Below are 14432 nucleotides of genomic sequence, written 5' to 3' on the forward strand. Positions count from 1 at the left end.
CCTTGAAAGGGAACCTGACCATAAATTGGCATCTAGCGTTTAGCATCCCAAACCATTTTAGCTGTTTTTAGTGTTTTTAACTGTGTTCATTTAAATAAAAATCATCTTGTTATTTTTGGAGCATTTTGCACATCTCCTTCTTTTCTATTATATGATTTGGTATACATTTTGGATGAGTGCTTTAGCACTACAGATTTTGTTCAGGGCCCAGTTTTTTATGTCGTACAACACACAGCAATACACATGTTCCAAGCATGTGCGATGAAGCAAGATGTACTGCACAGTGCATGTCTGCCAAGGGATCGAGGCGGACTCCAGTCAGTGGAACCCCTCGACCTGGAATTTCACGACCACCAACACAGATAAAAAAAAGTTTGCGGCCATAAACTCCTGAAGCATTCAAAGACATGTACCACCAGGATCAAGGATTGTAAACCAAGCACACTTGCATACTGGTGTGTGCCCCTTCTGACATGATCCACTCTTCTTTTAGCTTCTTATGCCCTTATTTAAAAATTATGCAAAGGAGGGCTCCAGTCTCCATAGATGTTAATTGAGCCAGGAGCCCCTAAGGCTAATTAGCATGATTTTTAAAGCTTTTTTTTTCCCCCCATAAAAACAAGGGCATAAGAAGCTAAGAGTGGATCCTGCATGTAAGTGTGCTTGTTTTAGTCTTTCATCCTGGTGTATGGGCAGAGATGTGGCCTTTCAAAAGTAAAAAAGTGAAACAGTCAGAATGATGAGGTGGGGGGGACAATGACACGACAGTGTTACTGGTTAAATAAAAAACCTCTGTAAATGAGTAATATTTACCGACAATCCCCTAGAAACGTATTGTTCTAGCTGAGGTCGGACCAGGGCCTTATGAAGTGGTATCACTTCCTTCCACTTGACTAATCGGTGGCGTTCTATTTTTCTTCTCGTCCTTGAAGCACGACCGTCCGTAACTTTCACAAGTGCAGGGTGGTTTCAGTTTAGAATTATTCTTAGAAATCTGAAGTATGAGTGTATACTGGAGCGAGAAACCTAGTCCAGATGTCACTGAGAACAGGCCTCCTACCTCATCTACACACCCAGTGTCATGGCCGCCCAGTTACCTCAGTGATGGACATGTAACCATAGATGTAGGAGGAGACATGTCAACTCACTCACCTTTCTCAGAGAGTCATCATATTCTCAGCCCTGTATAAATACCTCCCTGTGGTTTGGGGACTTGACAGAGCACCGCTTAGCATAGGCTCTGATATAAAAGGTGTTTTCTGAAAATATGAGGAATACCCCCTGCACAAGCTTAAGCTTGGCCTTATGTGTTGATGGTCTATGGATATGCTACTGCAAATCACTGGCCTAAGTGGGCCAAGGTGATGCGAAACATTGGACCCCGCTGAGGCCACTGACTGACTCTGGCAGGTTCACATGCTTGTCACAAAGTTTTGCTGCTTTCACACGTGACGATTAGGTTGTATTTTGAAACCCAATACAACATTTGAGAAGAGATTAGATTAATTACATTGCTGTTTACATTTGCGTTTACAAAACGCATAAGTTAACACATGTGTTATCGTGTTAACACAGCGCAAATTGACAGCAATGTAATTAGGCAATACTCCTCTCCTCATCTGTTGTAGTGTGTTTCAAAATGCAATGTGAACGCAGCCTTTGACCTGCTGCAAGTTTGCCCAGAAAAATGGATCTGGAGTCTTAATATACATGGAGATTAGATATTAAAGGGATTTACTGGGACAGAGTAAAAAAAAATATATATATGTATACTTATCTTGCTTACTGTTCCTGATGTGTGACATGGTTCTGACAGCCCCTGCTGGTCCTGAAGTAGAGAGGGAAGTCACAGCTATGCCATGGAGTGGCCATTTTACTTGCAGGGTACAGTATCCCTTTAAGACGCCATTACTTTTCTCACAGCTGCAGGGTAAGAGCTGTAATACGGAATGATGGCTGAAGTCTAGCATTTTCTCACTGCTTGTATTGGCTCCTTCCTTATTATTTTCCATGACTTCACGCCACTAATTACATGTGGGTAGCGGCAGCCAGGAACAATGCCATAAATCTCACAGTAACATTGTGGGAATTTATAGCTCGCCTCCGACTCTTTCATTCTTGTCCGTCAAAATCTATATTAAAAAAAAATTAAAAATTTAGAAATCGGGGAGCGATTGTACGGGCAGGACTGAAATGAATTTCCACGCAAATAAACTCGCATTGGCAGCTCCAATGGACAAATTGCTCCTCCGCAACTGTGAAACAGATGTTTTCTTGTTTTTGAGGCCTCCGGTTGCGCAACAGTACAGCTGAAATAAGCTTCTAATTGTTTAGCGATTCTCTGAAATTCCCGCCAGTGACAGACGGGCCGCACTCCGAAAGCAGCAGCTGCTAGAAACTAGAAAATACGGTTTGTTTGGAAAGGATGAGTTGTCTTTTTTTTTTTTTTTTCCCCCCCATCATGAAGACTTGTTGCCAGGACCCTTGTGTTAGTACCGATTCCTCCTGCACTCCCTATCTCCGAACTTGGACCATAGGACCTGGGGCCTCTTTGTCCCCTTGGTCCAGCAAGACCCACAGTAATGATGTGCAGGTGCAGATAGCCGTGCATCCTCCCATCTGGTGGACACAGTTATTTACATTGAAAGTTCAAGCTGTGTACTCCCTGTATTAACAGGCTGAAGCTTCTACACAGCTGGGTGGGGTGGGGCGAAAAGAGTCTTAAAGGAACACTTTGGTGTTAAAAATTAGAAAGGTTTAGATAAAAAATGGGCGTAGATTTGTCGTAGAATGCCGTAAATTTGCTATCATGAAACTTGGCAGAAATCTTCCATCTATTCTGCCGTATTAACAATATTTTTTTTAATGAGCTTTTACTTAAAGAGAACCTGTCATCAGGAAGGTCAGGGTAGGATTTTGGGTGGGGGGGGGGGCGTTTCAAATGGTAAAAGTAAAATTTTCCTTATCCTTGTTCCATTAGTAGGGAGGCAGTAAGCACGGAGGGTGCCAAAATTATCATACATAGTCGCTGCTGCTACAAGAATATGGCAGACGGTAGCAGGAGGGCAGCCGATCACAAGGGCTTATGGGGGCGTTTTATTGCCTGAGCACGGAGGGGCTCTGGTTACTCCTCCTGGAGCCCTTGTACCTCCATGTAATTTTATAGATGGTAAAGGTCATAATACAAATATGCTGCTGGGAGATACTCAGCAGTGTGAAGGGTTATAGTTCCTATAATATTGTCAGTCTGCAAGTGGTCCAGAGGTGGCTTTACAGAAGGGAAGTATGGCTTCCAGATCCACTAACGTGATCAGGTATAACACAGAGATATACACTTCCTATGGAATTTTTTATATCAGTATACTTTGAATGATCCACCATGCCGTCTGATGTAGAAAGCATATAACATTAGGCATGTTTACCTCATTGGTGGTGAACACGCCTCCCTTCTGAAAAGTCAATAGAAATAGCTTTTTGCCCTGCTTGTCAGGACAGGAGCAGAATCTCCATAGTTAGCCTGTTAGTGAAGCCAACAAGATTTCATCTGTGAAGGAAGTTGAATGTGATTCTATTGTCTACTGCCAGAGGGGGGAGGAGACTGATTCTATCCATCGCTCGCCCCAGAGAAACAGATTAGCACCAGCAACAAGGGTGGAACAGGGAATAAAAAGATAAAACGTATAAATATTGTAAACTATTTTCAGGACTTTTGCTATGTAAATTATATATGATAACCTCTGTATATACGTAGGGACACTGTTTCTTCCTTGGAGTGATCTGCTGTAGCAGAACTGAGAGGCCTCCTGGCACGGTCACTGCTGGTTACATTGAGGTACAGGGCTGTGTGCTGTCTGGCGAGCTCCTGGTTTACATTCTTTTAATAAAACTATCAGACCATGATACCGGTGCTGGAGCTTATCCGTCACTTGGTACTAGGTCACTTCTTTGATCTTTTTAATTACTCCAAGTGATTCAGATGTTTTCTTGGCACTACACAAAAGTGTTACAGAAGGATCAGTCATTAATATATCATTCTGTACCCGGTTTCTTAACTTAGCTGAAATGTTACTTCAACACTTTATCGCTATGGGTCAGAGCAGGATGAACTTGGGTGGTGGGTACACGCAGAGGTCGCATTAACTTTTTCAAGGCAGAGTAAAAATACTCCTCTTGGCATTTTGGAGGAGTATTTTTAGCCGACAAGGAGTACACACCCTAGAAACACATAGGTTATTGTCCCAAGGCCCGTCCTCGTACGCTAGTGCTGCGTTTGTAAATGCAGTGCTATCAGTATGTGTGACCGCACCCTTACACATCACATGTGTTTCAGCTGAAACATGTATGTGATCGCACAAAGCTTGACTTGAGTGTCTAAACACAAGTCAACTGGAATGCGTAAAAGCAGCCTAAATTGTATTACCTTTACCCTGTAACCATATAACTGATAGTGATGCAATAGTAAACATGGGCAGGCGGGCTATCCGTGTCGTTAATGGCTGTCACTTTTTCTACTTTTTTTTTTTTTTTTTTGCCGAATTCCTTGTGGAGTAGGGGAGCATGTGCGGCACATTTACTAAGAACAGTGCAGTCTGTACTATGTGCAGATGCCTGTGTAATGTGCAGAAGGCACAGGTTACATGATTTCTGGCGCACGTTCTTCATGAATCTGGTGCCACCAGCACTTCCTCAACACAGTGCACCACTTTTTTTTCTGGTGCACCGGATGAGAAATCTGGCGCCCCGTTCAGTAAAGAAATTTGTGTCGTGTGAAGACTAGTGCAGCGCGGCACAAAACAGCAGCGTGCAATACTAATGTGGCGCAGACACTTGTTAAATACCTGCACAAGCAATTTGCACCTAATAGAATGTGCGAAGTTAGACAGAAAACTGGTGCATTGCCCTTCGTAAATGTGCCCCAGTGTATTAACACAAACGCACAGACCTGCTTACACATATATGAAGTGTTGTGTACAAAATACATACATAAGATATTTTGACATGTGTTCTCCCTGTTGTACATGTCATACATGTCAGTCACATGTAAGGGAGGATGGCAGAGATAAATAACATGATAGATGAATGACAGGACACAGGGCTCCGCAGCTTACCAGATGCAGTTATTGACCATCTATTACAATGCATTGTCCTCTGTGCCCTGCAGTCCTATCACCAGAGCTGGCAGTGCCCCTGGGGACGAAAAGGGCAGCTGAGGGAGCTTGGGGCAGCTGAGGGAGCGTCTGCACAACTTGTTGTTGCTCCTCTGCCATGATGATCGCTGATGCTGGGCTCAGTGTGTGAGGGAGAGGTGGAAGCAGGACCACGGACGCAGCTCTGCACACTTGGCCTTTTCCCCAACCTCCAGTAAATCACCTCCCATGGCTGTAGGGACATGACGGCGGCAGCTTGTCCGGGGGAGGGGAGGAACGAGGGCAGCTAGGGCCATAGAGCAGCGTGGAGCAGGGTTTGCTTGGGCTGGAGGACAGTACAGGGCCAGGTGATAGGAGCAGGATGGGAGCTGGCAAATAGCTTGTTTTTTTTTTTACCTGGTTCTGCAGTACTGTGGAGCAGAGGAGCTTGTGTGAATGAAGTCTGGCAGCCGCACAAACTGATGAAACACGTGCAGACTCCAGTGCACTAGTAATATACACACAAGCACTCGGGCCTGTACACAGTGTCGCCCCCTGTGGCAGTGCCCAGTGACAGGGATGTCGGACTCGGGTTGTCAGCAATGTCCGGACCAGACACCGCACAATGATCTTTGGACCCTGTGAGGATTCCCCCCGTCACCCTCCCCCTCACATCCCCGAGATTTACACTTACTGGAAGGAAGTTATGGTGATCCCGCCCAGCACCCGCCGGCTCTCCCATGCAGAGCCTGACTAATCCATCCGCGCCACTATGCTGTAGGGAGATACACAGACTCGACCGATCTACCGGCGATACTTTACAGCCAATAACAAAGCCCCTTACATGCCGCTTAATTCTGGCAGCGTAAAGGAGCTTTGCTATTGGTCTTGTGCTGAGCAGTGCCCGCGCGCTGCGATCACAGTGATACTCTCCTCTACGATTGCAGCGCGCTACACTGCTTATCCAGCACCTTACAGGGGGATAATTGCCAAGCGTACTTTTACGCTTGGCAATTATTCTGGGGAGTAATGGCGCCTCATCATGCGTCTATGACGCTTGGTGAGGCGTTAATGCGACCTCTGGGTACACGTACACTCAGAAACCTTGGCGTCGTCACCAAAATTGTTTAATGTAGTTACATTGGTTGAAAAGAAAGACTATTTGTCCATAAAGTTCAACCAAGGAAGGGATGTAATGGAAAACCACTTACTTTGGAGGCTCTCTGGTTCTTGTTTACATGTGTAAGCACTGATGAATAGGAGGAGCTGCAGCAGCAGAGTATGACTCATCCAGCCTCCGCTCGTCCTGTGTCTGTGGGAGACGCCATTAGGGTGGCCTAGAGTAGTGAGAGGGAGGAAATGTATATGGAGAGCACCGATTGTTATGGAACGATGGAAGCCATGAACAAATCGGTTGGATTGGCAGTGCATAACTGGTGGTTGGTGTGGAAGGGTCTCAGCTGGTGGTTGATGTGGAAGGGTCCTGTATAACGGCCTTGGTTCTGTCTGTACCCCACCTGTAGGATTTAATGCAGCCATTGTGAACTTTTGGGACACCAATACCATTGAAAGAGGGAAAATTTGGATTATCATTGTAGATCCACACCTCCTCGCTCCTTCAGCCGCCCCAGGAAGTGTAGCGTTGAAATGGCGCTGAAACCAGTACATTTTGGGCCAACCAGGACTGCAGGAGGAGTCCACAAGTCACTCAACCTGTCTGACAAATTCTACTGGGTGCTCACAGAGACGGCAAATCCACCTGACACCACTGTCATAGATTCTCCACCGTAGCAAATGCAGCGGTGTTGTGTCAGCCATATGTTACTGCCTATATACTCTCCAAGTATTTAACATGTAGTTTAATCTTTTATATTATTGACACTGGTAAAAACTCGAACTCTTCCAAACAGCCTCTGTATTTGCAGGTGATTGTGGTCCAAGTGAACCCCGGGGAGACCTTCACCATTCGCACAGAAGATGGACACTTTCAGTGTATCCCAGGTAAGTGGAGTAACCTCTTGAAGACGCATCCTGTCTCCTCCGTCCTGTCCTGGGGTTTCCCTCTTGTGGACGGAGATGAATGAGAAGTCATGTGAACAGCGACCACAAGCTCGATGTATTGTAGCTTCCTGGAACTGCAGGTTAAGTGATCACCGGTTACTGAGACTTATAGCGCTGTCTATTAACCACTGATGGGTTTGTATATAAAACCATCTTTAGATTTCTTTAAAACCTGTTTTAACCATTTTCTAGTCTGAGGGAAGGGATTTTCCGTTTGTAAATTGAGAGATGCGGCAGAATTTATTTGCCTCCGTTGCCTCACTTGTTGGGGCAGTCGGCATCAAAGATCTACCTCATGGTGTTACTGATATGTACAGTTCTTCTAAAAACTCCATAATAATGTACATAGTGAGAACAGCGCCGTTTCTGGTCATGACGTGACTTCATTTTCCAGAAGTTCTCTCTCTGAAATTTGAAGTTGTGTTTGTTTGAGCTGCTGGATGGAGGCCTAGCTGCTGGGACTCCTTCATCTAGCAGAACAGACTTCATCTGTCATCTAGAAGAGAGGGAGAATAAGAGGAGCCACATACGTGAAATAGGAGGCACCTTACTCTTACACCTGTACATTTGAGTTAGGCAAAGTTTGTTAGTAGCTTCTTAAAAGAATACTCCAGTCAAAGCTAATTCATTGACTAATACATGGTGCGGGGCCCAAATGGTGGAGTGTGACTCATTTTCATTGGGTTCCTAGAACCAGGAGTCATGCTCCCGCTTCAGTCCCAGGTATATATTCAATGAATCAGCTGTGACTGGAGTGTTCCTTTAAGGGCATGTCATCACCTTGTTGTAATGTTATTGTTTTTTCTATAGGTCCGGCTCATGTTCCGATGATGTCACCAAATGGGTCCATGCCTCCTATATTTGTGCCGCCTGGTTATGTGTCTCAGGTATAATAATAACTTTTTTTTATTATTTAACTATAACTATATAACTTTCAACATGGGAAATGTTTACTGCGTTAAATCGTCCGTAATATCAAAGAAGTTCCTGAAAAAAGGGTAGACCTCCCGTAGCAAATCTCCACAGCACAGCCCAATGCTTCCACATCTGCCAGCCTCTCATTTTATGTCATAGTAACCTAACATGTCTGGAGACCTACCTAAGAACTTCCTGCCAAAATAATCCAGTGGTTGGTCATTGCTAGATCCACTATAGGGACTGCAGAATCTCCTGCTTTTGCACAGGCACAGTATGCATTTTGCTACTATTCAGCCCCTGTGCAGAGGTGGATGCAGTTTAGAAGGCAATTCACTTGACCGTTACCTTTTGGGCCCCTTTTATGCTTATGGGGCCATATTTTATAACTTGGGGGCCACCTGACCAGAGGATTGGTGAATGTGATGTGTGTGTAGGAGCTTTTAGTGATTTTATAATAAACTCTCAAATAAAAGTACATAATCCTTACTCTACAAAACTATGTGGGGGGTAGTTGGGTGAAGGCCAATAACATGTCATCTCCTCGCGAAGCACCGGTATACAGTTCTGTGACACATATTCACCGGCCGCCTTATTTGCCTTTATCTCCTCTGACTGGAACACTAAACAGGGTTTTGGCATCAAAATCCATTCCTTGTTCGTCATTCTGTGACTTGTGTAGGAAATGGTGCAATGAGATTCGGGAATCTTCCCAATGTGTGAGACGTTGGAGAACAGGACGGCTCTAAAGGGGAATGTACATCCTATGATCTGAAGGTTCTAGAAGTCATCACTGCTGATATTTTATGTCTGTGTGTGTGTGTTTTTTTTCCTCCTCCCAGAATCTCTCGCATAGTTTGGGTCTTGTGGTCGATACTTATTTCCTTTTAGTTCTTTTAGTGGTCAGAAACCTGCCTGGAAAATGAGTAAAAAGCTGCAAGCATCTATACTGTTCATTTGTTCCATTACGTGAACCAGAGGATATGAACTAGGCCTACGGGCCAGGAGCACACGTTGCAATACAGGGCAGAGTTTCCAATGAGGTGTCAGAGTTGAAGCATATTCCAGAATTGATGACCTATCCTAAGCATAGATTGTCATCATCAGATCGGTGGAGACCCTGGCACCCCGATATTCAGCAGTTTGTAGGGGCTGCAGTGTACGGGTGGTCCCTGCGACGTTCTCGCCCTAGAACCAAGCTAAAACTACGGCTCCTTCAGTGAGTGCGGCGGATGTCAGACCCACGCCATTTGTTACTGATAACCTATCCTTAGTTTTAGGCAGTCAGTAGGGAAATCCTAGAATATACCTTTCAGTATAGAGTTAGAAATGAATTAAAGGGAATGTTTCAAGTTCAATTATTAAACCCCTATTTACAGTATAGGGGATAGAACTCAGTGGGGTCTGATTGCCCGGACCAATTACAAGAACAGGGATCTCATTCTCGCTAACTAAATGAAGTGGCAGGTCAAGCACACGTTATGTTGCTCCATTCAATGCTATGGGAGAGTCTGGGATTGACAAGTGATGTTCTTGGCAATTTCGGGCACTCCCATTGTATTTAATGGAGTGGCTCAGTTAATGAGAACAAGACCCCAGTTCTTGTGATCGATGGGGTTCCCAGCAGATGTACCCCACCTATCTATCTTGTGGATAGACCTTGGTACAAGCCCTTTTAAACAAATCGTTCTAAAGAGTTGGATCCCTCCCCACCCCGCTCCTTGACACATATACAATCAGTATCACATGGTTTTGTATGAGGTCTGGATGCAACGAGCTTTCATTTTGAGTACTTGTATGTGGGGGGATGTGACCACTTACACAGCTAATTCTTTGTTTTACAGGTTGTGGAAGAAAATGGAGTCCGCAAAGTGTTGGTCTTGCCCCATTCGACAGAGTTCCATCCATCAATGCACCCACCGCCTCCTCACGTCACCCATTTTATGCACCATCACCCTGCTCTGCTTCCTCACCCCCCTCACCACGTTTACCCACCAGTGCCTGGCACAGGAGAGCTGCCTCCTCAGTTTATACACCAGCATCCACCACCCCCACCACATATTTTCCAGGAACAAGGTACAGATTATTTCTCTCTATTATACACCTTACATCAACCCACATATTAGATGAATATCTGAAACAACCTGCCAATGTTCACAGGCCAAGCTGTTCATCTGATGTATATAGGAGATCAGACCTGTTTTGGTTTTAACATGCCTGATCCTTGTCTGATAAGTTTGATAATCTCCCAAAGGGGATGTGTGCAACAACTTACTAGCGTTTTCTTATTAAGAACCCAGAAAATGCAAATCAAAACCAAATGAGCATGTGGCGAACTAAGCTAAGATTGAGTGGGTCTAAATCTGGCAATAATGTGTTTTTTATTCTAAGAGTAGAATAAACAAGCTAGGACGTAACCTCTAACCTAACCTCTAGGACACCCTGCACTAGTACAGTGTCTTTGAATCACATATGTAATTGGTGCAGTAGTGTGATGCATTAAAGGACACAGGATTGGATCCTGCTATGTGCATACTGACATACTGCTATGTGCCCCCTTTGGAGGGATCTGCTCTTCTTTTAAGCTTCATATGCCATTGTTTTGTAAAAAAAAAAAAAAAAAACTGGCATAAGATGCTAAAAGAAGAGCCGATCCTGCCACCAGGGGTTAAAAGCCAGTATATAAGTGTGCTTGGTTTACTATCATTCATCTTGGTAGATACCCCTTTAAAATATTTATTTTCTTTTTTTACAAATTACATATTACAACATACAATAATAACATATAAAAACTTGGACAAAAGTTTTATTATTGTATATTGAACTGACAAAATTCTAATTCTGCAGAGCTGAAATTTTCTAGTATTCTCTGCTTATTCACTGTTTGCTCTGGAGAAGGAAGAATTATGCTCCAATTTATTTATATTTTTTTCCCCGTCTTTGGGATGTGTGTTTTTTTATTTTCGGTTGTTTTTTTCCATTGTGGTTTTAATTGTTCAACTTCTTTCCCACTTCAGAACTGCGGTCACACGGAAGGATGAACTTCCCACAGAGAGATGAGCGAAGCATGAAAGTGCAAGAGCAACTTCGGAAGAAATTAAAAGACCGTCAAATTAGTGCCCACAACAATAACAAACTGCACAGCCCACCTTCCTCCCCGCACAAAGCACACATCGCTGCCAACTCACACATGCAAAACGGATACACCAAGGGTCCGCACCTCACAGGGGGGCCGATCAAACTGAAGCAAGCAACGCGAATACGGGGCAGCCCACCTGCGGAGAATGAATGTGGAGGTAGGTTGTGCTCTCCATGCGTCTTCTCACTGTAAGATGCACCAGTAGAACAAAAATGAACACCGACTTACCTGCTCCATCTCCTGGTCCCCTCCTTTGCACCAGTACTTCCAGCTTCGGGCCCTTACTCCCGGAAGTTGTGGTCGTCAGTGATTGGCCATCTCAGACATGGGATATCACTTCCACTTTCATGAGAACTTCACTTCTTGTGTTGTCACCTGGTCTGAGGAAGCCATTAAAACCCCTTTAAAGGAAATTTACCACCAGGAGCAATAATTGTAAACCAAGCACACTGACATACTGATGTGTGCCCCCTCTGGCAGGATCCAATCTTTTTTTTTTTTTTAGCATATTATTCCCTGGTAGTGTTTAATTATGCAAACGAGCCTGAGGGCTCTGGGCTCCATTGGTGTTATTAGTGCCTGGCCTTTATTTTCTTAAAAACAAGGGCATAGGACATAGGAAGCTAAAAGAAGAGCAGATCCTGCCAGAGGGGACACATAGCAGTATGTCACTGTGCTTGGTTTACAATCCTTCATCCTGGTGGTAGATATTTAAATGCTCGTTTTATAATAATGGCCTATTCTATAAGGCACCATTAATTGGCTCTTGCATGGACCTGACGCACCCTCACGGATCACGAGAACAGGATCCTCAGCATTCCAGAGAACAGGTGGTCCTGTTCTCCCTAATGGGTGGCACAGCGCTTGGCCATCTTCCATAAACAGTGATTGATTGAGCGGGCAGGAGATGCCAAATGCGTTTCTTAGCAAATTTTAACACAACCATGCACCTCAGTGGAGATTCAGGATGTCACTTCACCCATCACTGAGAAAGGGACCCCATTCTCGTGATCGGTGACGGTGCTAGCATTGGACCCCTCATCAATTTAATTGTTATCCCCAATTTTGTGGATAGGTAAAACCTTAACTAGTTGCTCCTTTAAGTAACCCCTTTAAGTAAAACGTCTTGCAGCCATGTTTGTCCTCTTACCTAGTTTTGTGATCTGTGAACAGGTTTATGCTGTAACCTTCCCATACAATTCTGTGGAAGTGCACAATACTTGGCAACGCTAATCCAGGATATGTAACAGGACACTGGCCCAGCCATCGCTGTGACCCAGGAGGAAGTGTAGAATTGGATTTTCAGGACGATTGGTTCCCTGTATTGTGCAATACTTGGTGCTTGCTTCATTTCTTCCTTCAGATGGACGGGAAGTGCATTGAGTATGCAAATACTATTTCTCAGCCGGTTAGAGAGTTGCGTCCGCGCACTCTGCCAGTCCCCTTGCTCTTTAATCAATACCAGTCGGCGGTTTCTTAAAAGCTTTAGATAAAAATAAACCAGGAGAACAGTTTTTGGCCGGTGGGCCCGCTGTGCGTGCAGGGGGTTTCTAACACATTTACATCCTTTTGTCCTTGTCAGATGGAGAGCCGGAACCGAAAAAGCTACAAGACTTAAGCCCCAGCATGGCCAAGCCGCTGGTAAGTATAGTCTAATCTGGAGCAATGGACTTCAGGGAGCTCAGGCCATCTAAGGATTTCTACGAAAATGGGAATATACATTGTTCCTCTGCTATAATTCGATGCATATGTCTTATAGTCCTGGCTACATTAAGGGTTAACCCCTTTTACATGTATCCAAGTCTTGTAATAAAAGAAGAGAATTGAGCCATCCTTATAGGGGCATTGGGATATTTTCATTGATCATGTAGCTCTAGCGTAGGTGAGGAATATCTGTTGGACAAGAGTCTGCAGCCCCTTACTGTATCGCCTGATCATACTGAGATGCACAACTGCATGTTAGGCAGCCATGATGGTAAGGTAACCGCCTAGCTCCCTTTGCGCATGTCCTAAATAAGATGTGTGCATGATACCTTTTGGGTTTGGATGGCATTAGAAATCTTACCGCCCAACGTGAAGCTGCACCCGTCCATGTTCAATGTAAAAACATACACCCACACGACCCCTTTAATAGGTAACTAAACCTTTTGAAGGTAATATTTTTAGTTCACAAATGGAGTGGGTGACAATAGCAGACTTTGCAATATACTTTGTTACAGAAAACAGCGTCACTATCCCAATTTTGCTCATTTCTTTTCCTGTAGTGAGCAGTGTATCCAAAAGACTTCTCGAGTCTATACAAAGCAGATGGATAAGGAGAGGAGGATACTGAACTTCTTACATATCCAGAGAATATTTTATTTGATAATTCAGCTCTCTAAGGAGATTAGACTAGCCTAGTGACTGTAAGGAGTTACATTGGTGGGAACTTTATCAGCTTCTCCTGATCTGTCAACAGTTAGTGTGAATAGATGAGACCGGAAGCTGGAAAAAAGACCTAAGCACATTTGTCTTTAATGAAGTATATTACAAAGTTTACCATTATCATCTTCACTATTCCAATATGCAATTTTGTTAACCTTTAAGGATTTTTTTTTCCTGGTTCTGATCTATTTATTTACAATTCTAGTTGGAGCCAAAATTAACATTGTGTCCTGCAGATTGTTCATATAGATGAACCCACACAAATACTAAGCCGTCCATGGTCTTCTGTGTAGGCTACAGCCGTATTTGCTCTGAAATCTGACCCCGTCAGAGGGCTCCATTATTTGGGGAGGGTATTCAAGGACACGTAGTTCATTCAAATAACATTACATCACTTCATTAACAATGCATACTTGTGTGACACTTCCTGAATAACCGCACTCTCCCTCTCATCAGGGATTCTAATTCCCATGTAGATGGCCATTCCTGAGCTTGTTATAACTTATCTTCAATTCTGTCAGCATCTTAAGAAAAAGGTTCCAAGAAATACAATAAAAGTTTAATGCAAATAAAAATTTTACGTTTTTTTTTTTTTTTTTTTTTTTTGTTCTGCATTATGAAGACAATTTTTTGATGTATTGGATTATTTTCTTTGTCTTTCCTGTATGCATTGTGTAGGGCTACTCTAAGGCACGGTTGTGTATAATGATCCCTATGGATGGTGGTGTTTTCTATGAGTTAGATGATTTATGTGTAATCACTTTATA

The 14432-nt window shown here is 43.8% G+C and overlaps 1 protein-coding gene across 2 annotated transcripts in view; it reads left to right on the plus strand.

The window, feature by feature from the left end:
• LOC140076692 (fibronectin type-III domain-containing protein 3A-like) overlaps positions 1-14432 on the plus strand; it is a 60587-nt gene that overhangs the window by 31797 nt on the left and 14358 nt on the right. Inside the window, exons 3-7 of one of the 2 annotated variants that reach the window (XM_072123342.1) lie at positions 7037-7127; positions 7998-8074; positions 9947-10178; positions 11120-11398; positions 12824-12882. In XM_072123342.1, coding sequence (XP_071979443.1) covers positions 7037-7127; positions 7998-8074; positions 9947-10178; positions 11120-11398; positions 12824-12882 — 738 coding nt within the window. The remainder of the gene's footprint in view (positions 1-7036; positions 7128-7997; positions 8075-9946; positions 10179-11119; positions 11399-12823; positions 12883-14432) is intronic. The other variant, XM_072123344.1, reaches the window with a different exon arrangement.

Source organism: Engystomops pustulosus, chromosome 9, assembly GCF_040894005.1.
Source record: "Engystomops pustulosus chromosome 9, aEngPut4.maternal, whole genome shotgun sequence".
Lineage (NCBI taxonomy): Eukaryota > Metazoa > Chordata > Amphibia > Anura > Leptodactylidae > Engystomops > Engystomops pustulosus.